We start from the raw sequence: 23302 nt of genomic DNA, 5'->3' as shown, positions 1-23302 counted from the left end.
GATGAAGTCTAGCAGATGCTTAACTTTGACCAACTCAATTATCCATTTAAATGAGCTGTAAAATACTATGAAACTAAAAAAACCCTAAAATTTCGACTTACCCGCAGCAGCAGAGCCAAAACTACTGATAGAGGCCAAACTGTATTTTGTACCAGGCTCTCTCTGCTGTAACGTTTAGGATCAGAGTTGGTGGGGGGGTCGACGCCCTTTTGGAGCCAGCCTCGAGTGGCTCCTAGTGGTTCTGCAGTTTTACCTTCACTGCTGAGCTCGCCGCTTAATTGACAGCTAACAGTCTGCAAACCTTGTTGTGAGACGTTTATGTAGGAACTACTGTGTTTCCACTCAACTCCATCCATCAAGCACAGAAAGCACTCAGCTGACTGATATTACAGCTCAGCTGATGGGTGAATCATCAGTGTTTACATCCTGTCAATCCCAAGGCTCTCCATCTCAAGCTGTCTGCACAGCGATACGGTTGGCGGGTGTATCCGAGTGGAAACTGTTTCTACAATAAACTGCTCATATGATGGTTTGTTTTGTGTTTTTTTGAGTCATCAGCCATGATTTCTGGAGCGACACTGCTGCTACATTTTTCAGATGCATTTCTGGCACTCTGAGCACCGCAAGGCGAGTTCCATCGAGATTCATTATGTTCAAGAGAGGCAGGCATCTCCAGAACCGGGCGACTCGCACCAAAACAATGTGCATGGGTAAACAGCACTAGAGGCTGGGAGCAAAATATGTAAATAGGGTTTTACTGAGAACTGTCCCTTTAACTTTAAAGATGTTTTTGTTTACTCCATATCAAAGTTACGGCTTTTAGGAACGGGAAGGAAAATAAGACGTGACTGAGTTGGTCACACATCTTTTTAGTCACATCGTAGAGCTTTGAACTCGAGGGTGAATCCACACACACACACACACATACACACACGTTTAGATAATGACCGTATTAGAGGATAAATGGGCACTTGGTACTGCAGTAGCCTTTCAAGTGTGCTACAGGGAGGATCAGCAGACGTGCTACTGGCCAAATTATCATTCCAAAGTCTGAGAAGTAGCAAAGTCAATGACAGATTAAACTCAAACTGAGTCCACAGAGTGCTGCTCGTTGTACACTTGAAATTAAGCAGCAGCTGAGTCGAATGTTTAAACTTCCAAAAACAGAAGCACAAAGTCCTCTGGCTTACTCATTTCCTGTTCTACCTTTGACTGTGGCGTGGCCTTATAGGAAGTGGAAAGAAATGACCCCAAGTTGAATTGTTTGTCAGTCAGATGGGTTTGTTTTCATAGTTTCCTAACAATGCTGGGAGCTGGGGTGTGTGTGTGTGTGTGTGTGCCGACTAAATCCAGGTCAGCTGCAGTCAGATGACCCTCCTGATCGGGTCAGAAACATCCACCATCCAGATAAGGAGATGGGTGATAGGACAAAAATAAAAAGACAGGAAATGTATCAGTTTTTAAAAAAAAGCATTTTGTATTAAATTTGTTGTGTCTGGATACAGAGAACGCACAAACACAATCCTATGTACACGAGTGAAAATAAAAACACTCACCACAGTCACAAGAGTGAAAATGCAACAAGAAAAGCACGTTTGAGTAAAATAAGTGCGACTGTTTCGAGGGCTCGTGCTGCTTTTTGGTGGATTTCAGAAGGAGTGAGATTGAAACTCGCCCTGAGATGAGGAGGATTTGGAGAAAATTGCATTTAAAGACAATTAAAGGATTTACTTCAAAGCCTTCCCAAAATGATGAGGCTGGTCTTAAATGAATCTAACAAATGAGAAGTCATCTCACAATTAAACCGGCGCAGGACTAAAATGACAACAGCCACCACCTCGGTCTTCATTTTCACCATTAAGGGGTTAGAACGATCACGTTCACACCATTTTCTGAAGTGTTGTCCTGGGGAAAAAAAAAAAAAAAAAAAAAAAAAAGAGTGCTTTTTAAGTAACAGCAGTCCCTTCTCTCCTCTCTCTTTGGCAGAGCTGCTGCAGAAGAAGTTAAAGTTTCAGCAATCCTATCTGGGAATGCACAGCGCTTATTACACGGCTCAATTTCCAATTCTCTCACAGGTACACACACACACACACACACACACACACACACACACACAGAATACAAAATGAGGCCGCGGCACAAAACAATCTCCCAGACAGGCTCAGTGATACAAAAACACAGACAAAAAAAAGGAAAGATGCCCATTATGCAAGGTTGGAGAGGGCTGTAGTAACTACTCATATACTCCTTTGTAAGGGAGAAACACAACATCATCTTTCACTCCATTAGAAGGACTGGCATCGCGCAAACAGAGACGTTATCCCCATCTCATCACACGAGGCTGCCGTGCGGTGAAATGGAGTGGCTGCTCGACGGAGGCCGGCTCCCAGCCATTACGCCACCCTGGAGCGGGGAGCGATAATTGCAGTGGGAGAGCACAATCAGGTGCTGTGTTTGTCTCTGCTCTAATCTCCGTGCTCTGCCCGGCGCTCTTCACAGACACGGCGCTGCAGTCTTTCATCTGCCTGCTCACTTTTTAGTTGGGATCAGTCAGAATTTGAGCTGGAGTTTTAGTGCTTTTAAGGATAAACGTGAGGCTCCCCAACCTGAAACACAGCTGACCCCGGACTAACGGCATCCGTTACGGCGAGTGGTTCGACCGAGTTGGCGCTTAATTCCCTTCTGACAAAATGCCAGAGCAATCTTTGCACCTGGTGCCACATTGTGCACCGCCCTCGCCGCCCGGCCGTGATTTTTCAGGCTAGATGAGCGTCCAGGCGGCGAGACATTCGAGTCGGCGCAGAGACGATCAACAACACGCAGCATGCTCAAATTCCTTCGAGTTTACATTCCCCCCATGACCCAAATACTTTGCCTTTGTTGTGGTGGCTATAAACCAGGCTATTGGAAGCAAATGTGGGTTTATAAGTGGCTCCGAAACAAAAAGCCAGAGTTCAGTGCATGATGGCGAGAGCCGCAAAATGCTGGCTGAGCAGGATTACTGCCGTCGTTCACATGGTTTCATTACAGTACAGCGCTTGTTTGGGATCGAGTGCAACACTGCTTTCAGGAAAAGCAAACAGACAGTAAAACTTCTTTTTGTCCTTGGAAATTCGCTCTCTTCTCCTCGTTTTGCTCCCAGACCCACTTTTGTCCATTTAACAGATACAGCTGGAGGCCTGTGCCTGGTTTCTTGCCTTTTTGAAGTGACAGAGAGAAAGCGAGCCCTTGGAACAAAGATAAAATATGCTATTTAAGGCACAGTTGTCAAGGCTATGGAGATAAGAGCATGAAGTTTTACATTCATTAAAAAGAAGGCTGGAAAAAGAAATATACTTTGGACAAAGTTGCCAAGCGAATTTCGATGTTACAGTAAACGCAAACACAAACAAAGGAAAAAGAAAAATGTTCACGATCGTTGTCTCAAAAAAAGGAGAAATGCTTCGTGATGATTCGAGGTAAACGAGCCTAACGCCGAGGCAGAGGTCAGAGGTTGCCTTCGTCGAGCATCTTATTGATCCCGTTACAGATCCTCTGCAGGTGGCCGCGATAAACCTCCGAGGGCCCGTACAGAGTCGCCAGGAAGTCACAGTCGGCAAAGTGATTGAAGACGTGGTTGACTCGCGAGTGGCTCTTGGCTGTCAGGTGGCGCTTGATGGCCTGGTGCAGCAGGTCGCGGCAATCATTCAAGATGGCGCTCATGACGCGCCGGTCAAAGGTGAACTCGATCTGGTGGAAACTGACCGCCGTCATGGCCAGAGTGTGGACCTTCTTCCTGCGAGGAGACAAGAGAGAGGAGACGCTGTCACTTTCTAATTCTGACCAGAGCAGCAGAAGTAAAAATAGAAAGTGCTGCCGCAGGAATTTCTCCAGAAAACTTTCACAACCCCCATATATTAGTTATAGTATTGTCCTGTGCAAAGCTCACATCTCCATGCTAATATAATAACCCGTCTCTGCACTGAGCGCTTGTGTCAGCTTTGCGTCCCTCCGAGCTCGGTTTTACTGGAAACACATAAACTGATGGAAATGTCCATTCCCTTAATTTGCTTCCATCAGCACACAGAAACATCCTTTAACTGCACTTCTCCCCAGAATCACATCTTCAATGTTTCACAAGGCTTCCAGCCTCCTGACCAACAATATAACACGACTTGTACTTCGCTCAGACACAGTCGAGTAACCGATCGTTTATTGCAGCGATGAGGACTCTGCTGTAAGAGCCGCATCGCTTCATAAGAAAGAAAAAGAAATCAAAGGTAAAATGTAGCATCGCTGTTAAAGAACCAGCAGGTTGATAAACTTCTGATTTTGTACAGATATTATTCCAGCAGGTTCGTCTCTGACAAAAAATAAAATGACCTTCACATACTGTCTGTGTCCAGAACAGAGGACGATCCCCATTCATGTCCTTTAAAGAAATGCAACTGGTGCTCATCTGTAGCATACGTAGGTGGTGCATCAACAGATGATGATCCCTAACATGCTTACATACATACATACGTATTTTCCGCATTATAAGTGCACTTAAAATGCTTTAATTTTCTCAAAAATCTACAGTGCGCCTTATGTATGAATTCTGTTGTGCTTACTGACCTCGAACAGATTGTATGTGCTACACGGCGCTCAAACATCTGTCAAAAATGTTTTAGTGTGACTTTGGTAAGCTACGAAGCCGCACCGCTTGATGGTTAGCTCGCTAGCTTCCACCTAAACATGATGTAGCATGTTCTGACTGAGAGATTTTGGAAACTAATTCAAACGTACAGCTCTGCTGTCACTTCCAACATAAATGAAGACAGAAACTAAACAGCAGTGATGTTTGTAGGGTTACTGAAGTTGGGCTAGCTGGTATATAATGATGTGCTACGTCAGCGGTCCCCAACCTTTTTTGCACCATGGACCGGTTTATGCCCGAAAATATTTTCCGGCCTTTAAGGTGTCGCGGATAAATACAACAAAATAAAACCAGTACCGGTACCGAAAAAAAGAAGATTTATTCATAACACACGTGAAAAGACCCGGTACCAAACGACTCACGGACCGGTACTGGTCCGAGGCCCGGGGGTTGGGGACCGCTGTGCTACGTGATCGCTAGCGACACAGCTATATTAGCATAGCATAAACACAGTGAAGATGGAGGATGAACGCTAACTTTTTCCCCCTCGATAAAAGTTAACATGAGGGTTCCTGATGGTTAGGGACAAATGCAATCGCATGGCAGGATGCTGTAAACGGACCAAACTTCAGTCACGAGAACAGCTGAGATAATCCATCCACAATACGAGGTTAGTCATTAATGTACTGCAACAACATGGGAATAGAGCAGCTGCCAGAGAATTCAACATTAATGAATCAACGGTACAGAAGTGGAGGAAGCGCAGTTTTTGGCTTTCTCCATATTCAAAAACGTGCCTCGTCTCTTTGCACTTGCTGTCGCCCGCCATCATTTGCAGGTAAATTCATAGTTTCTACCGTATACTGTTTATACCACCCACCTCTACAACAGAGGATGATCCCCATTCATGTCCTTTAAATAAATATAACTGGTGCTCATCTGTAGCATACGTAGTTGGTACATCAGCCAACATGGACCCTAACATGCTCACATACCAGGAAACTATAACATGGCTTTGAAGGAGAAGCAGCAAAGTTGGGCTTCGGTCTAAACTGCCTCGTGTAGACACGAGAGCGATAAATGACGGTCGTCACCTGAAGTTCTCCACCAGGATCAGCTCCTCACTGTTGAACTGGTTGTTTCTGTAGAGCACTCCCAGCTTCACCACCATCTTGATCAAGTTCTTGATGATCTTCTGGGACTCTTTGCGGTTGCGGGTGTACTCCTTGGTGACGCGGTACAGCTCGTCCAGCACTTCGCTGCTGGTGTCGTCGATGAAGAGGCTGGCCACGCTCTTGGTAGCCATCTTGCTCATCAGCTTCTTCTGCGCCTGCAGGGCCAGGCTCTTGGTGCTGAAGGAGTCCATGGTCAAGTCTGGGTCGAGAAGAGACAGAGAGAACATGCTATCAAGCCACAGTCTTATCGATAAACCCCATCAACGTGAAAACATCTTGAAAGTTTTCTAAAATTGGCACAAATTGAGAAATAAAACAAGAACCGTTTCTTAGATGTCCTCTTTGACCTTCTCATATCAAAAGCAAAATGAGCCAAGAATACCACACTACCAACACACAATGTGTGAAGATATAGCATCGTCGAATTCTGTTTAAACTGCGGGGCCGAGAACTGTCCGCTTTATCAGATAATGAGCCGTGGCAGCTGTCAAATTAGTCCCAGCAACCCTCTGGCTCGGTGCCTGCAAGGTAGTTAGAGAAGAATGTGTCATTACACGTGTGGGAGTAAAGTCAGTTACATCCCGACCACGCAAAGCAGGCAAAGTAATCCGAACGTCTCATCAGCTGAATGCACTGACGAAACAAGGCGAGCAGGAGGCAGACAGAGCCCACTCTGCACATGTGTGGATTTATTTATGCATGTCGTTTCTGAGTGTGTGTTTGTGTGGCAAGTGGGGTGACTCAGTGAAAGGCTGCGCCCGTGATAGAGGCTCAGAAGGAGGGGGGGGGGGGGGGGGGGTCATCGGGTCTGCCGGCTTTCAGAGCCTCGCTGAGGGGAGCGAGCGAGAGCGCAGCACGCCGTATCGTTTCAGCAGCCTTCTGCAGGTCACTTCTTTAGGCTTGAACAGTCTCCTTTTAAAGCAATAAAGCAACAAAAATCTATTTTCCTGAGCACTCCCTCTCTAACTTTCGCAGATCTCCAAGGATAACCTCAGAGCGCACGAGTGTAAACAGGCACCGCAGTCATTTTCCACGCCTGCCTTATAATGCAGGGGGAAGAATGAGGGTGAAGGAAGGGGCATCTGTGTTACGAGTTTCATTTTGTTCGGACATGTTCAACATTTTTAGAGGTTCGCACTCTCAGAAATATATAGAAAGGAACTCTAAATGAAACTGAATACGGTGTTTGGCTTTACTAAAACAGTAAACAGACGTAATCGTTGCAATCTGAGCTTCTCCTCTCTCTACTTTAGGTCTCATCATGCCTGCATGCTGAGTGCGTTTGAGCCTCTCTTTGAAACCGTTGGCCCTCATTGTGTTTATAAAGTGAGTATAAGTGATGGTGAGATGTACGAGCGCAGTGCAGAGTGTCCACTCAGTGCCTCAAAAACCCAAAGAAGCGTTTTATTCAAGTTACTGACCTATTTTATGGACACTAATTTAATTTCAGCAGTGTGAGAGTCTGCTGCAGTTTCTCTCCTCTGCTCGCTGTTTCACTGGGACTCGTGATGGAGGGGTTGGGCGGACGCCGCATCATGTCACATATTAACGAATCCACAAGGAAGAGGTGGGACAATGGCAGGAATTTATTTCTAAGTCTAAACCTTCATATAATAAAGATCCAGATCAGGGTTTGATTTTTTTTAGCCACTCGAGACAATAACATTACTCAGTTGCTTTTGGTGTTTAGATACCAGACATGACACGTGCTGGGCTCAGCGCTGGCTTCACTGCATCATGTCAGTGGTCTCTGCAGTTTAATAGATCGTTAGGGCTACTGGGAAGAAACCACAGCAAATCTAAGCTGTATTTACAAACAGAGAGCTACAGACTGTTAAACTGCACACCTGACGTGAATCTGAAGGGAAACCTGCCAAGAAAGAGTTTCCTCCTGTGGACTTGATCCAAACTCCAGTGTACAGTATGCTGTGTAGCAGAGATGCACGTGTCATCGTTTCCTCCGCCTGTTGGCTGGGCAGGAAGTGGTCACAGCGTGCAGTTAAAACGTGTCAATCTTTGCACGCTCGGATTAGGAGCTCTTGCAGGCGCTGTGGTCACAGTGGCGTCGTAATGTGTTTGCACCTTTGGACTGAAATCTCTCACATACCGTTTGATGGATTTCTATGAAATTTGAACTAAATGCTCAAAATTCCTGGAGGTTCTTTAAAAATGTGTCTTTTTGGGAATATTCATGAAAATATGGTACAAATATTGCTGGTCCCTAAAAGATGAGTGCACAGCATTTCACAATCTAATACAGCACCGCCATCTGTACTCATTAGCAGACGTCACGTTTCCTACATCATTATGAACATATAGGCAAACTATTAGTCTTTAGATTTTCTGCCTCATAAATGTTTAATATTACTTAAATCTAAAGTCACCGATTTATTTTCAGTGTTTACTGCCGAGTATGTGCTGTGAAAACATGCAAAGAGTCTCCTTTGCTGCAATTTATTTCCTAATAATTATGTAAAATTATTCTGCCGTAAACAGAGCTCTGTAAACAAACACACAGGCCTCGGTTTTACATAAATAAATATTCTGATATACAGACAGGTGACAAACTAAACCAATAATGTGAAGCGTCACCTACGCGGGGACTGAAAACAGATATGAAATTGTTCTGAGCGATCACCTTCATCCTGATGAGTCACGGTACAGCACGAGGGGAGTCGGTGAACAGCTTGATGAGTATGAAGACGATGTTGGTCATATGCTTGGCCTTTGCAGTCGCTAGATGTCAACAAATTGAACATGTCTGGAAGATTTTGGCCCGACGTGTTAGACGGCGGTTCGGCGACCCCGTCGTCAAAACACCAAATGACAGAATATGTTTCAGAAAAGAGCCGAGGCTTTGAGAGCCGAGCTGTAGATGAAGCTGCAGTGGTGTCCTGACACGTTAATGACACACTTTCAATTTAACGTAAATCACCCAACAAAGATTTCTCCTGTACCGTCATCTAAGCCGTAGATATGCCAAAACCCAACCACAAACCCTCACATAACTACACCCGAGCGACTGACTGGGTTTCTCCTGCAGACGTTTTTTTGAATGGTCAGGAGAGGATGGAGCGACTCAAAGGCGGAAATCCCACCTTCACGCACGAGAGTAACGGTGCCAACAGCGTTTGCCACTGACGTAGGATCAGCCTGAGGCAACGTTTCAGTGCAGATGTACGAATCAAGCTGAGCTTGTAGGGTCGAGACTGAAACCTCAGCACATTCTGCTACTGAAAAGTGTCCAAAACAAAAAGCACCAAACGTTGGCACTCCACTTTTGGCTCCTTTTTACTTTTAGTTTAAACTTTAATACTTTAAATCTAAAATAAGAAAAATCATTTTGTCTCAAGAAAAACTGAAGCTAAAATCTTTTTGGAATATAATAATATCTTGGATTGTGAAGACTGCTATAGTCTGATGAAGACAAAGGTCAAGTGTCAAACTTTGACTTTTCTGGGACTAAAACAAAAACAGCTAAATTTAGTTCCCATCAAACCACCTGAGAAACAGCTGATTAAAAATGCATCATAACCTTTGACCCCTGTGCTTGTAAAGCGTGAAGGTAAAAATTCTGCATGGCTTCATTAAATATACTGAAAGCGAGCTGATTCTGAAAGACTGGTGCAGGAGGCAGCGACTGGTTTGTGTCCAGCTAAAACAAATCCAGGTCGTTTTTGTTGGCTGACTAATCGGCTAATAAACTTATTTTCATCCGATTGTGTAAACTGATCGCACAGCAAAAAAAAAAAAAATGACAATGACTCAGCCAAATGCGAGGATTAGTGGAAAACAATGCGCATAAAAATGAGGCAAACAGTCACACCCTGTATAAATCCTCTGACGAGCCGCACGTCGCCGAACGCGTGGCTGCTGCACTGAAACAAATGTCCTGTTCGCATCATAAGTGATTACTCTTCACGCCATACGTCTCCACGTTAAAGAGGATTAACTGTAAACAAATACATGAATGGCAAATTGCCTCTCCGTAATAATCCGGATAACGTGCACACAAAGCGTGAGAGGTGCAATTAGTGCAGCCGACGCAGAGCGCTGACACATCCCTGCTGGGTGACTTGTGACGTTTGCCGTCGTTGGTACTGGAAGGTAGCGCATCTGCTGCCTGCTACAGTGTGACACTTTCATTCCTCCCTTGCTCTCTCTCTGCAATGCCTCTCGAAGAATATCAATAAGACTCCTCGGAGAGAGTGTCAGCAGGATGCTTCCCAGAGAGGAGCGAGGAGAGGCAGAGCCGGGGTGGAGGTTTGTTGTACATCAACCCTGAAACATGCAGGAAATAACTGTGGGCGTTAGCACGAGGGGTCATTTATATACCGTCTCACGCCAAATCTAGTTTTCGCAGCGTCTTGTTGCAGGTGCTGGACATTTAATCGGGCCTCTCGCCGCGCTGATCAAGGATCACTGGCAGATCCCTATCGACCGCTTCGTAACTCTAAACTTGCCGTGCTACGCTTGTTACAGAAAATCCTGCTCTGATGCAACGCGTGTGAAACGGATAAGATGAGAAAGACACTAATGATCAGAGTGAGAGAAAAACCCAAACAAACAAAACCTGAACTTGGAATCTTTATTTCTATGCGAGTGACAACTGGAAGAAAAGAAACGTCACTTTGTCCTGTTGACACGAGTTAATCACAGAGGACGGCCTCCACAGGAGATGCACTTATCAGAACACGCGTCTGCATCAGCCTCCATCCTCTCTCTGCCTCCGCTGATGGATGTACGAGAGTTTCGAAAAGTGCAAATGGATAATGGGCAGACGCCATTTACAGGCTCAAGGGTGATTTCATGGCGCTCATTAAATTATACTTTTGCTGCAGATCTGAGGCGTCGTAGCTGTCGACTCTCCGAGGCCCGCCAACGAGCTGGAAGAGGAGGAAGGCAAGAAGTGGGGAAGGGTGGAGGGTTCGCCTGTCGTACAATTCAAATGTCTGGCTCTCAGCATTGTCTGCCTCTGGCTTCACTCGAGGCTTAAGAGTGACAAACAGACTCCTGACACTTATCTCGAGGACGGAAGGATATCCTCACTCCGGCTCTTAGTCCCCGCCCAAAGCTAAAGGTTTCGCGAAAACATGCTCTCAAGGGACAAGCGATGAAAAGGTTTTCGATTCAAATCCTATTTTTCTTCTGTGACTCTGCTGCACCAAAGCGCTTAGTGCCAAATCTAAATGGCCTGTGAAGCGCGGCGGCGTCCAGGGACAGCACGCCAACCCCAACACGGCGTCTCCGTAGTATTTAGAGGCAACATTTTAACGGATTTAAGGCAAAACAAGACATGACAACGGCAAATCCTGCTGAGTATTGCGGCAAAGTGTACGAGCCACAGTCATCAGTGCACGCAGACATCAGAGGAACAAACATCTGTTGGCTCACACACGTTACTGATAGGCCGACTTACTGAGCAGCTGAACATGAAACAAAGACAGATTGCAGCAGCCGAGAGCTCAGCACTTATAATTGCAGCAGTGAGACAAGTCACAAACTCATATACTCACTCAAAATGAGCTGCACTCGCTCATATAGACACTGAGCAAAAATCTCAAAGCAAAGATGACTCATGGGAAATGAAACCAGACCCCACAGAGTGTCGGATTGATGTCTCAAGACAATAAGGGAGCCTGGGTAATGAACCCAGGGACGCTCCCGCCTGCAGGTGCAGACAGGCCTGTCAAGCCTGCGTGGCAGCCTGGCTGAAGGATCGCGGTGACGAGAAGCTGTGATGACTTTTATAAAAATAAAAAAATAAAATAAAATGACCTTCCCGTCCCCCCCTACTCCTCAGAGGACTATTTAAGCCGGATAGCCAGGGCAGGTGACAGCGCGGTCTGCGGTGGAGACGCGGCAGCTAAAAGCTTCTCCAGGTCATATGGGAAAAGAGGAATAAGTGGGATGACAACTCCTACTGGCTGTCACTTTCAGTTAGTGTTTCTGTAATGTGGCCACTGTGACCTTTTACACTGATACAGAGAAGACGAGCTGTAAAGACAGCAACAAGATCTTGATGTAGTGGCTACAGCCTCGACGCTCCCAGTTACCAAACAAATGCCACAATTTAAAATACTTTTTTGTCACTATAGTTGGATTTCATTGTATGATGACAGAAATAATAACTCATCGAGCCGAATGAATGTGTCATCACTAAAGCTCCCTTTTTTTTTCCCCCTTAAAGGAGGCCAAAGGTCACAAGGACTAACCCCCAAAAACATATGTAAGATGTTAGTAATCATATTAGCATCAGCTCATATCAGAGCCAATGCAAACATCTTACACGCGCTCTGTCATCGTCGGCATGCCGTCGCCCATTTTTGGGGTTGCCATTGCTAGTTTTGCATTTTGAAACCAGATGTGCCGACTGAGAGATGGGTCAGACTCGCAGCACAAATTTGGCTTCCGGAAGCAAAGGACTATGGGGATGCAACCGAAGAAGGCGCGCTTGTGTGCAGCACACCAAACAAAAAGAAAACCCAAGATAACAAAACACAAGCATGCGTTGCATAGGCCGAATGCTAACTGGCTGGAAAAACAGCATTATAACAATATTGGTATAACTGCCTGAAGAAGAGGAAAAACTAAAGTACGTTTGTTTGTGATGCTGCCCCCTGGTGGCAGTAAACAGTTGTAACAATGCTGGACTGAAGCATAACCACGTCACTCCTTGACCGTGAAACCGCTCATTAGCATTTGTGAGCTGTCAAAGACAAGTCGTTTACCGAGGTCGTGTAGTTGTTGGTTTTTCGCAAACACGGATATTGCCCCCTGGTGGCCATCAAAATGTACTAATTAATTTAAACTTAATTGTTGCCTTCACTTTTCAGGCCTGGAATCTGTGTCTATTTTATACCATCTATGGTTTCAGTGGCATTTTTAAAAAGAAGATCCTGAACCTTATCAGAAATCGATACTTGTAGCTGAAAAATAATGTAAAAATAATTTGTCCCAAAAATCTAATATCTGTCAGGCTCTGATTCAATGAGCCCAACGAAAAAACAACAACAACAACAAACAGTTTAAGTGTAGAATTTCAAAATATGCAACTTCCAAATTTATAAAACAAAGAAAATTTACAAAATCCTCACAGTGGAAACAATCAGTGTTTAACTTAACCTGAGGTCTGATGCATTAGTGATGGCACCCCAACCCTAAAACTATCACAAACAAGTTCTAAAGAAATTTCCATAAAGGCCCAAAAACTGGAAATCTAACCAAAACTATTTACATTTCCCCAACAAAGGGGATAGTTATTGACATTATTTCAGCATTATTTGATTTGCACGTGTTGTTTTATGGTCCACACGTGCTACTTGACACAAACATGTTTTTGGCTTCTGGCTGCTCACATGTAGGATGAAACCAACATGATACGAGCGCAGCATTGCTTTTCCAAAGGGGAGCGTTGTTCAGGATCCAGGCTGCAGCCTCAGCATCTGCTATACTCACCTGTCAATCAAACTAAAGCTGAGGTGTGACAGGTGAAAAAGAGGTGGAAATTGGATACACCTGTAGCTACCGCCCACTCTAAACCGTGGCGTTGTGCCTCACGAGGAAGAGGAGGTCACAGCTACCAAAATACCACCACTTTAATACCTGCTGCCAATCTAGACAGCTTGTTGGATGCTGATAAGAGCCAGCATAAAGAGAAAAACCAGTGAAAGATGTGTTTCTACACTGCTTGGCCACCAAAAGTTGCTAAAAAAGCTTTGGCAGAGTCTGTAGAACTTTCCATGACACTTCATCCTCTAAGTGATTGGTTGATGGCAGCAGAAAATGTCACGACTTTCATGCTCTTCAGGGATCGCTAGTCACATGGATTGGGGCACTGTGACCCTGAAAAAGACAACTCCATCAGCAGAGAAAAATCTTCACCGCTTCAGGATGGAGGCGATTACTGAAGAGACATAAATCATACTGAATTGTGCACTGCACAACAACAAAAAACAGCCCCATTATCTGCTCTCCACTGCATCACGTGTCGATAATTACCTCTGGCATTTCTCACTAACTATTTTTATCTGCTGCGAACACAAAATAATGCGTCCAGGTGTATTAAACACAGGAAGACTCTTTCCCAGTTTTAAGTCTCACCTTTCCAAAAGCATAAACCTCGGCGAGCATGCAAGTGACCTTTACCACATCCTCTACCACTCCAGATCGCTCCTCTCCTGTCATTTCCTGCTGTAGTCGTCCAAGTAAAATAACAGATACCACAAAAAGACAAAAGGTGCTGCAAACAGGATCGATATTTTTATCGGTTTTTTTATGAATAGCAATTTATTCTTAAGAGTTTTTAGTCTTATTTGCTTTTTTGGAAAAATATTTTTTGTTGCTCTCCCACTGGTTAAATAGTTCATCCATTCAGATTCAAACCAGCAATCAAAAAGCACTTGATTGCCCAACTGACGGCATTCAGTCTTTAATTCAGGATTACTTACTGGTTATTTCCAGTAATCAGCAGTTAATTGCAATATTAGAGCAGCAGTGCAAGGTTAATGGCTGCCCTGCATTTTGCATTACAGTCGAGCATCAACAAAAGGAGCAGAGTCGAGACTTCTTCGACACAACAAAAAATCTGCATGATAAGCATCACAAAGCATTTATTGCACGGCTGCCGGACTGGACTGGACGACGCCCTGCTGTGTACCACTGGTGTGTTGTATTTGCTTTCTTGCTTCTGGTTAAACTTCCACAAGTTATTAAAAAAGATGCATCCAGTGTACCAGCGTTTCCATTTAAAAGCCTCGTAAAACTGCAGAGCTGTAAGAAAAACAAAGTGTCAGGTTTGGGGGGGAAAATCCCCAAAACATTAACGATGTCATTAAATTGATTTTTGTGTGGCAAATCTTGAATGAAAGGGAAAAAAAACAGACTTCTCTACACATTCTCCCCAGCTGTATGATATAATCTGTCTCCACTCTGAGATACAATAGACAATCCAGGTTGTTATATAAGGTACATCCGTGCTTTGTGTTATGAGAGTAACCACTCAAATGAGCTCCAATGGAGCCACTCAACTGTTGGGGGAATCAACAGCAGGATTTCAGGACAAGTGAACGCTGCAATTTCATCTTTCATCAACTTTTGTAGTGTTTGTCTCGCTCTTCTCTTGAGGTGTTGCATAACAGAGGAGGTGCTGACTGCTAATAGAGCCAGAGCTGGGAGCATTGTACGTGCTAACAGCTGTATGTCTGCGTAATGATGCTCTCTCTGCTCGCACTCATCCAGCTCAGCAGTGCTGACATGAAGAGCCATAATTGCACGCAGAACACGCGGACGGGGGAACATACATGCAACATGCATGCTTTGAATGGCGAGCCCTCTGCTTCCCACACAGTCATCTCTGAAGACTTGTGCAGATTTGCTAAGAAAGGAAGCAATCAATGCCTTTCGCTCAGAAACCGCACTCCAACCCACCCCCCATTTTCTTTTCTTTTTAACACTTTCCTCAGATCTGCCAGAGCCCGCTCAACAATTAATAATTAACGCATTGGCACATAATGGATCGGAAATTAATAATTCAGTCTGCCGATATGGACTAAAATAGACTAAAGGCTAAGAGCAGTCTGCTGTGGAGCAACAGGTTCAGGCAGACACGTGGGATACGGATAAAGGGTGGGCCGTCAGCGCATACAGTAAGAGACAGCAACTGCGAGCTGCTGGCAATAATTTAGGAACATCAGTCAGTGTTACGCATGTGTAATAAGGCTGGGAATACAGTCGCTGCCGCGCTGCCTGGGGGCCAGCGCAGCACTCACTGACAACATTTGTTCTTGCATTAAAATGCACAAGTGGGTAGTGGTTTTAACTTAGAGCCCAGTTAATTTGGACCAACGTGCAAAGAGAAAGACTGGCAACAAATCGAGAGGGATAAACAGCCTGCTTGTTACTTCGCTTTAACTGGCGTGTTTCAGTTTCAATTCTGTATTATTTATCACGTTAACACCGCTGCAAATAATGCAGGACATAGTCAAGCTGCTCGTGCTGTGACTGATGGCCGGGCCTGTGACATTTTAATTAAGGCCACCATAGGAGTACGACACATTATGACTAATTTGCCTTACCTCAGAGCCCAGAGAGCATCATTTGCTAACTTGATGTTTAATAAAAGGAGCGCGCCTGGCTGCAAGAACAGCAGGGCTGAGGATTAGTGAAAACAGAGGGGTCACCGGCACGAGAGGATATGATTGTGACATAACTGATACCGTCCCTCGCTGCCTTTATTTCAGGTAACGTCACGATATTTTCAGGTCATACAGCGCTGGCCTTTCATGCAGAATCACGGGTTTTAGCGGCCACCTGCGTGCTCGGCTGAGCGTCGCAGGCCAGTAAAAGAAAGGTCAAACACCTCTCTTGTCTTGTTAATGAGTAACCATGGCGTCTCCTCAGCAGGACCAACAGTGTCTCTGGGATTACTGCCGCAATTTCATGCACTGCCCTTAATAACACTGCATGGGGAATGTAGAGCAACGTGACTGCTTTGTCCTGCTCGACAAGACACGCAAAGGAGGAGATGCGCACAGATAGAGTTACACGGAAATACAAACAGACGAGGCTTACCAGCGTCTGCTTAATCCTGCTGGGAAAGCTTTATATATTATTGATTGTCTTTCAAAAATCATACAGTATAAAAAACAATGAACACAAAAGCCACGATTAATGAGGAAAACATATTTATAGTTCTTAAAACCTGCCATCAGTTATTCTGCGGCTGTCTGTAGCAATGGAGGCCAATATGATTACTTTACAGCTATAACTTATGATTATTCTCATTATTGATTGTTACACTGATTAACCAATTCATCTTGCATACAGCAAAACCTCAAAAATAATGATCCCACTTCCCAAACACTGGAGGTGTTTTTGCTTTGCATGACCAGTGCACAACCTGCTGCAGGCTTTCATTTAGAAAATGAAGGCAATCGCTTCAGGGATTTGTGGAAAGGTTATGACCTGTTATTGGAAAATAGTCCAGAAAAATGCCCATCGTCATTTCTAAAGAGTAAGAGGAGACAAATATAGCCAATTAAATATGCAGTTTAGGAGGATTTAAAGGCACAGCCTCCACCTTTCCCTTTTCAAAAACAGCAGGTATTGAAATGAGGTCCTGCAGTTACTCTATTGTTCATTCTTCCTCGGCTCACTTGTTGCAGTTGCCACCAACAACGACGCTACAAAGGAAGGCTTTGCGACTAAAAGACAGCAGGTCGAAAAATGCCAAAGCAGTTTTGCTTGCGCACGGAGAGACGGACCTCCGAGTCCTAATCCAAGGCCATATTTCATTTAACATGCCTTCTGAGGCTGAGCGTGGTAATGTGTGCCACCACTGCACAGTGAAGCTATTCATCCACCCCCGGCCTTGTCATGGAGAAAAGCTTTGCAATGTAAACACAGCAATGTGTTACAAAACGTGCGTGTTAGAGGGTTTTTCCCACAGTTTTGATTTTGATAAGCTGAGGATTAGACTGTGAGGCTAATACATAACTGTTGCACATCTCTCCTGACCTCCATACGCATCTGTGTCCTTCACTGCATTGATGAAGAACCGTTATCACTGCACTTCTTGGAGTTCTTTAAAAATGACCTATTGACAGTCACTCTTCCACTGGGACAATTTCTGATGAGGCTTCAGCAAACAGTAGCTGGATCGATTGAAGGCCCAGATGCAGCTCTCCAGTCCTTTGTCAGGTATTTGCAGCCTCCCCCCCCCTCATTATTTCTTAATACTGTAGGTAGTTTTTATTTTTAAGTCTGCCACTTCTGCTTTTGCCCTCCACGTGCCTCAGACTTTTTAAGGACTCACTGCAGACCATGTGGAGATATGGCAGGTTTTCAGCTAATCGCTCCTGCGGCATCAAAACTACCATTTTGAAACTGTTTAACAAATGATGCGTTTTTGCAACAGGCTGTTAGTAACAAAGTGCCCAAAGATACCATTTAAAATTGGTTCTCTGCCAAGTTGTCGGTCACGTGTAGACACAATACTGGTTTGTCCCTCGATTTTGGTTCCTTTTTGTGGTTGTATGATTCACAAGTGGTTCAACAAAAAGGTACAAGGACTGGGCTTAAAACGCAGCCAGTATCCAAAGGAGAACTGTGAAAGATTACAAGGCACAGGTCCTTGTAAACAAAATGATCATGGACTTTTGCACAGTCCCACTGTAGTGTGTACAGTATGGTTACTAATAAACGTTAATGTCTTCCTATTAAATCCAGCAAACACGGTGTAAAGCCGCACAAGTCTGAAACATGGGCGGCTGGCAGAGTACACCACCCCCACAGTCAGAGCTTCAGCGGTGCTTTCTCATTACCAATCAATGACTAATAACAGCAGACACATGATCCTAATGATCCTCCGCGTGGAGAAGCACAAACTCGGTTTATCTTTCATTTCTCGCACCGCGTCCACATCTTATTAAACCAACAACCCGAGCGACTCTCCTTCGCTTCGGAAACGGTCCGTTAGCCGCTAAATCTCTTATCAGACGCTAAAGTATCCCAATCACGCACGAACTGATTGGCCGTTACTTCCGCTGAGCTCGAGCCAAACATGGAGGCTGTCAAACACGTAAAGAAACGCAGAAAACAAAAACAGCTCTCATCAAGTCCGTGTTTGTCCGAGGAGAGGAGGGGGAGCTGGCTTAACCACAGGCCGCTGGGAGGTTTCATTAAGAACTGGTCGGCCGTTGAGGTGGGACTCACCTTACTCAGCTTCACGGGGACACGGTCAGCCAGATGACAGCAAGTTAGTACTGTGAGCGAAAAGAGTTCATCCTGGCAGAGCAGATGAATTCACTTCACAGCATATTCAGGTTTTCTTCCACTCGTTCTGCTGCGTGTCGGCCGTGAAACGTCCTCGCTGCTGTTCAATTCAGGTTTTGTTCTGTAACCGTGTCCTCGGCACAGATGTGTAAATTATTGAACGCGTGTTTTCTTCCCTCGGCTGCTGCGATCAGTTACCACAGTTTGCTGTAACTCGATTCCTCCCACTCGTAAAAAAAGTTTCAAACTTGAGGGGCACTTGGAAATCACCAGATTGATGTGGGCTCGGACCAATGGAGGAGCAACGAGGGGGAGTGGTCCAGGCCCAATCAGGCCGAAAGAAAAGGGCCATTTACAGCCAGCGCAGTCCCTGCCCCCGTGCAGGGCTTCCAGTAATTATCCTCGTCCAGCTCCCACTCCCAAGGCTGAAAGTTTCCCAGAGGAAACGGTGTTAGGGGAACAATGAGCAGGAACTGTGGGAGCAACTTTTCTGTCAGGGTCAAAATAATAAATAGCCTATAATGTGTCTTTCTAGCCTGCGTTGGTGCTTCTGGTGACAGTTTTGCAGACAAAATGTGCTAAACGCTGCTGAGAGCAGGCTGTTGGGATAATGAGCCTGATGTGAGAGAGGGGGAAACTATCAGCGGATGTTTTCGGGACAGGGGAAGTGTTTCCCCGTCTGTCTAATGAGGATACAGAAATTCCCAAGGTCATGTCCGTTTTGGATTGTTATGTTAAGACAATAGTTTATTTTATATATATGATGTAGGCCTGATACTCTTGCACTTGCAGTGCTATGTTCAGGTGTGATTATTGAGGCGTTATCTTACTGAGCTACAAGAACATTTTTGTATAATCTCATTTACTGTAAGATTTGTGTTTCTATGGGATGAGTCTGTGACAATGAGGATAACATGGAACAGTTGCAGTGGTGAGATTGATCTGGAGCGCCCCCTTGTGGTACAATGTGAGAAATTACTCTGTAAGCTGAAGACCTTTGCAGAAATGCACACAAAGTAAATCGTGTGCTGTTTTTCTTCCATTAGTACTAAGTGGTGCAGAGAGTGGTCGGGATTATCTGTGATAGAAGGATCCTGGAAAGAGTCCAGGTTGCAGTTCATTCAGCTCTGATGCTGCTAGCAGACAAAGGACACTAAATCTGCATCATTTTGCTGCACACATTGAAGGATCTCAGCTTCCTTAGACGATAGGCCATGCTCATATCTTTCTTGTGTACAGCATCTATGTTGGTCTTCCAGTTCAGCCTATTGCCAGTGTGGATGCGTAGGTGCCTGTACTCCCTGCAACTCATCACCATCCTGTCCCAGGATAGACACGGGTCATGAAGTCAATCGTCATCTCTCTGGTCTTATTTACTTCCAGAAGCAGGTGATTCCCCCCAGACAATTCAGCAAAATCGTCTACTTGTGTTCAGTTGCTTGCTCATCACTAAAATACAATACATCCAACCACTGCAGAGTCATCAGAGTGTTTCTGTAGGTGGCGTGACCCGGACTTGTACTGACAATCTGAGGTGTGCGAGGTAAACAGGAATGGAGAAAGCACGATCCCCTGTGGAGCCCTGCACATCACCAAACCAGGCAGAGCACTGCCCAATCTCACAGACTGTGTCCTGTCGGGCAGTCTGTCATCCATATAGTTGGGGCTGAGAGTTCTCCATTTTTACACAGCCTTCAGCTTACATGCTGTTTGTTGTACAGCAGGGTTTTAAAACAATACTGATGCCCATTTATAATAAGTAATAATTATAAGCAGAAGAATGAGTATTTGTATAGCACTTTCTAAAACACACATTTACAAAGTGCTTAACAGTTTGGATAAAATCACACAGTGATAAGTGTTCATATTTAAACATGGAAACACACAGTGAGATATGCACATTAGAAGAACAAGGGCTAATCCTAGCCTGTAAAAATGACTCTTCAGCAGTCATTTAAAACAAACCACAGATTCAGCTGACCTGAAGCCAAAGCTTAGGAGTTATGACTTTAAAAGCGTGATTGTCTCTGGATTTAAAATAGGTGCATGAAACAGTTAAAAGACCCTGATCAGAAGACTTGAGAGGCTGACTGCTGTTGTAAGGTCTCATATATAGACACTAGGGGTGCAACAATACACAAAATTCACGGTTCGGTTCGATATTTTTTCGATACAAAAAATGTTCGTGCCTTTTTAATTTGTCATTTATTAAAATTATAAATATATATTTTAACTCAAAAGTACAGTTTTTAAATTTAATGTTGCTGAAACAACAAAGTAATAAAAAATAAATCTGATGGAGGAATCCCTCATCTTTGGAAAAGAGAGTTTATTACAGAGAAATGGCTCTTTCAAAATAAAAGCTCTACTATACGCTTCTTCTGGGCTATATTCTCAGCAGCATATTAAACATATCAGGTCCCCATAAGGAGAATCCTGTGCTAACGGCTGTCTAAATGACTCGGGTAAAGTTTGTAGCATGCTGCTTGTTGTTTTTGTCTGCTTCCACTTGTCTTTGCACTAGGATGCTGTCGGAGTAAATGTGCAGTCATATTCGTTGTGTTCCCACTAGTGCTGTCAGCGTTAATCTGAAATGACGTTAACGCCACAACACGGCAAATCTCCGTTAACGAGCTACCGCGGATGCCCTGAGCGTGGGGCTGGACGGCCAACATGTTAACGAGCTAACTGCGCTAACACACTAGTTCACACCAATGTAATTGAGCATTGCATGGCACATCCAACATACTGTTTTACTTTAGTCCATGACTCGCTTACCTTCAGGGTCATACGTCACATGAAGACCAAAATAGTTCCAAAGGCCAGATCTGAATGAGGGTGGGGGAGGTTCAATTTGCCATGTTGCAAGGAGAGCTTAGCTTCTGTCTTGCTAGCTTGCCCTGCGCTCAGTGGATCTGCGCTCGACAGTGCAGCCTAGGCGGAGTAGTCGAACACAGATTCACTGAGCGCTCAACACAGACAGCATCGTCAGAAGGAAAGTTGATAAAATAAATTAAACATTTTATATTGTTCGATACATATGCGTGGTGTAGGGTGGCTGTAGCTCAGGTGGCAGAGCAGGTCAGCCACTAATCAGAAGGTCGGTGGTTGGATCCTGACTGCATGCCAAATATCCTTGGGCAAGATACTAACCCCACGTTTGCCTACTGGTGGTGGTCAGAGGGCCCGGTGGCGCCAGTGTCCGGCAGCCTCGCCTCTGTCAGTGCGCCCCAGGGCAGCTGTGGCTACAATGTAGCTGCCATCACCAGTGTGTGAATGTAGTGTGAAGCGCTTTGGGGTCCTTAGGGACTTGAAAAGCGCTATACAAATGCAGGCCATTTACCATTTACTGAACCGGAAGCACTGTATCAAACGGTTCAATATCGATACGAGTATCGTTGCACCCCTAATAGACAGGAGCCTGGCTATGTAGGGCTGATTTTCAGAAATCTTTAAACAAATTCTGAAAATCACTGGAAACTGAGGCGGGAAGCAAGAATAGGGGTGATGTGCGAGCACCTTCATGTAAGGAGCCTCACTGCTGCGTTCTGGACCATGAACACAGTCAAGGGAGGCGTCCGAGCAGAAAATGCAAGTGTGCACTAAAAGTGGCAAACTGTTGGGTTTCAGCGAAGGTTTGATTTTTGAGATGTTTCTTAAATGAAAGAAACACGACTGGCTGAGCTCTGAGATTCAAACTTGCTGTTCATAAATAATACCAACGGCCTTAATACATGATTTGATGTTGCCTCAGAGCAGGCTGGTGTAATAACTGACCTGCTTAGAGATGTCTTCAGGCCCGAACTAATAAAAACCTCAGTTTTAGCACAACAGAAGTTTTTAATCTCAGTGGAGCATTCACTGAGGAGAGGTTGTTTGTCTTGACAGAAAAATACAGCTGTGTGTCATCAGCAAAGAAATTCTAGGAAGTGCCTTTGAAGCTGTTTAGCAGAATGCCCAGGAAAGAAAACTGCACCAAGGATTGAGCCCTGAGGAACCCCACGTGTGAGGGGGGCCGATGAGGTCAAACAGGTAAGTATGATGAGAACCATTTGAACCAGAAATACCAACCCCTCCCATGATTACTGGTGTCAGAGGCTGCAGATACGTCAAGCAGAACTAAAGCAGAATAATCACTTTTGTCTAAATGCACAAGAATAAATCACATTGAAATAAGTAAAGGCGCATATAAATGGGTACAGTAAAAGGACTAGATGTTACAATCCCTGGTAATGCATTGCTTCAAATGGAGAAAGTCTTGAGGGATGGCTGTTATGAGGAAAGGCAGCCCAGAAACTTTACCAGCGGCACACATCGTTGTGTGCCTCAACTTCACAGGGTGTTTCGGTCTTTTACCCAGGCTAATCTGCCATTTTTTACCTTCCTTGGTTAGGTTTAGGGATTAGAGATCTGATCTAGATTATCATATTAAAATTTGGGACACATTGTCAGTAGTGGACCTTGGATTCATCGGGTGTTTTGGCCATTATCACTAGACACCCTCATCCAAGGAGGCCCTGCCAGGGCTGATCAGGCCCCGGAGTGTGTCACTGGTTTATGTTAACTTGTTATTTCTCTTCTACTTTCTTCTGTTTAGTTTTCTACTGATCTAGTTTTCTCTTTATTTTCTTCTATCAATTCACTGCAACTGAGAAGTAATACTTACCTCTTTAATATTTATGGAGCCTCACTTCTTCAAAGAGATAGAAAAGGTGAAAGAGAGAAGTAAGACAAG

The 23302-nt window shown here is 44.6% G+C and overlaps 1 protein-coding gene across 1 annotated transcript; it reads right to left on the bottom strand.

Annotated features, from left to right (window-relative positions):
* Positions 1-1453: 1453 nt before the first annotated feature.
* On the bottom strand, positions 1454-18909 carry tnfaip8l1 (tumor necrosis factor, alpha-induced protein 8-like 1). Its single transcript, XM_085265213.1, has 3 exons — positions 18508-18909; positions 5713-5992; positions 1454-3775 (listed from the first exon to the last, which is right to left on the bottom strand). Exons 2-3 carry the CDS (start codon positions 5982-5984, stop codon positions 3487-3489), a joined length of 561 nt encoding a protein of 186 aa, XP_085121339.1. The 5' UTR covers positions 5985-5992; positions 18508-18909; the 3' UTR covers positions 1454-3486.
* Between the last annotated feature and the right edge of the window lie 4393 nt (positions 18910-23302).

Source organism: Mchenga conophoros, linkage group LG23 (genome assembly GCF_057382185.1).
Source record: "Mchenga conophoros isolate Kocher_MC1m ecotype Shallow Benthic linkage group LG23, M_conophoros_male_GT1.1, whole genome shotgun sequence".
Classification (NCBI taxonomy): Eukaryota; Metazoa; Chordata; class Actinopteri; order Cichliformes; family Cichlidae; genus Mchenga; species Mchenga conophoros.
The sequence above is the reverse complement of the archived record's forward strand: the minus strand, read 5'-3'. Positions and strand labels throughout refer to the sequence as shown.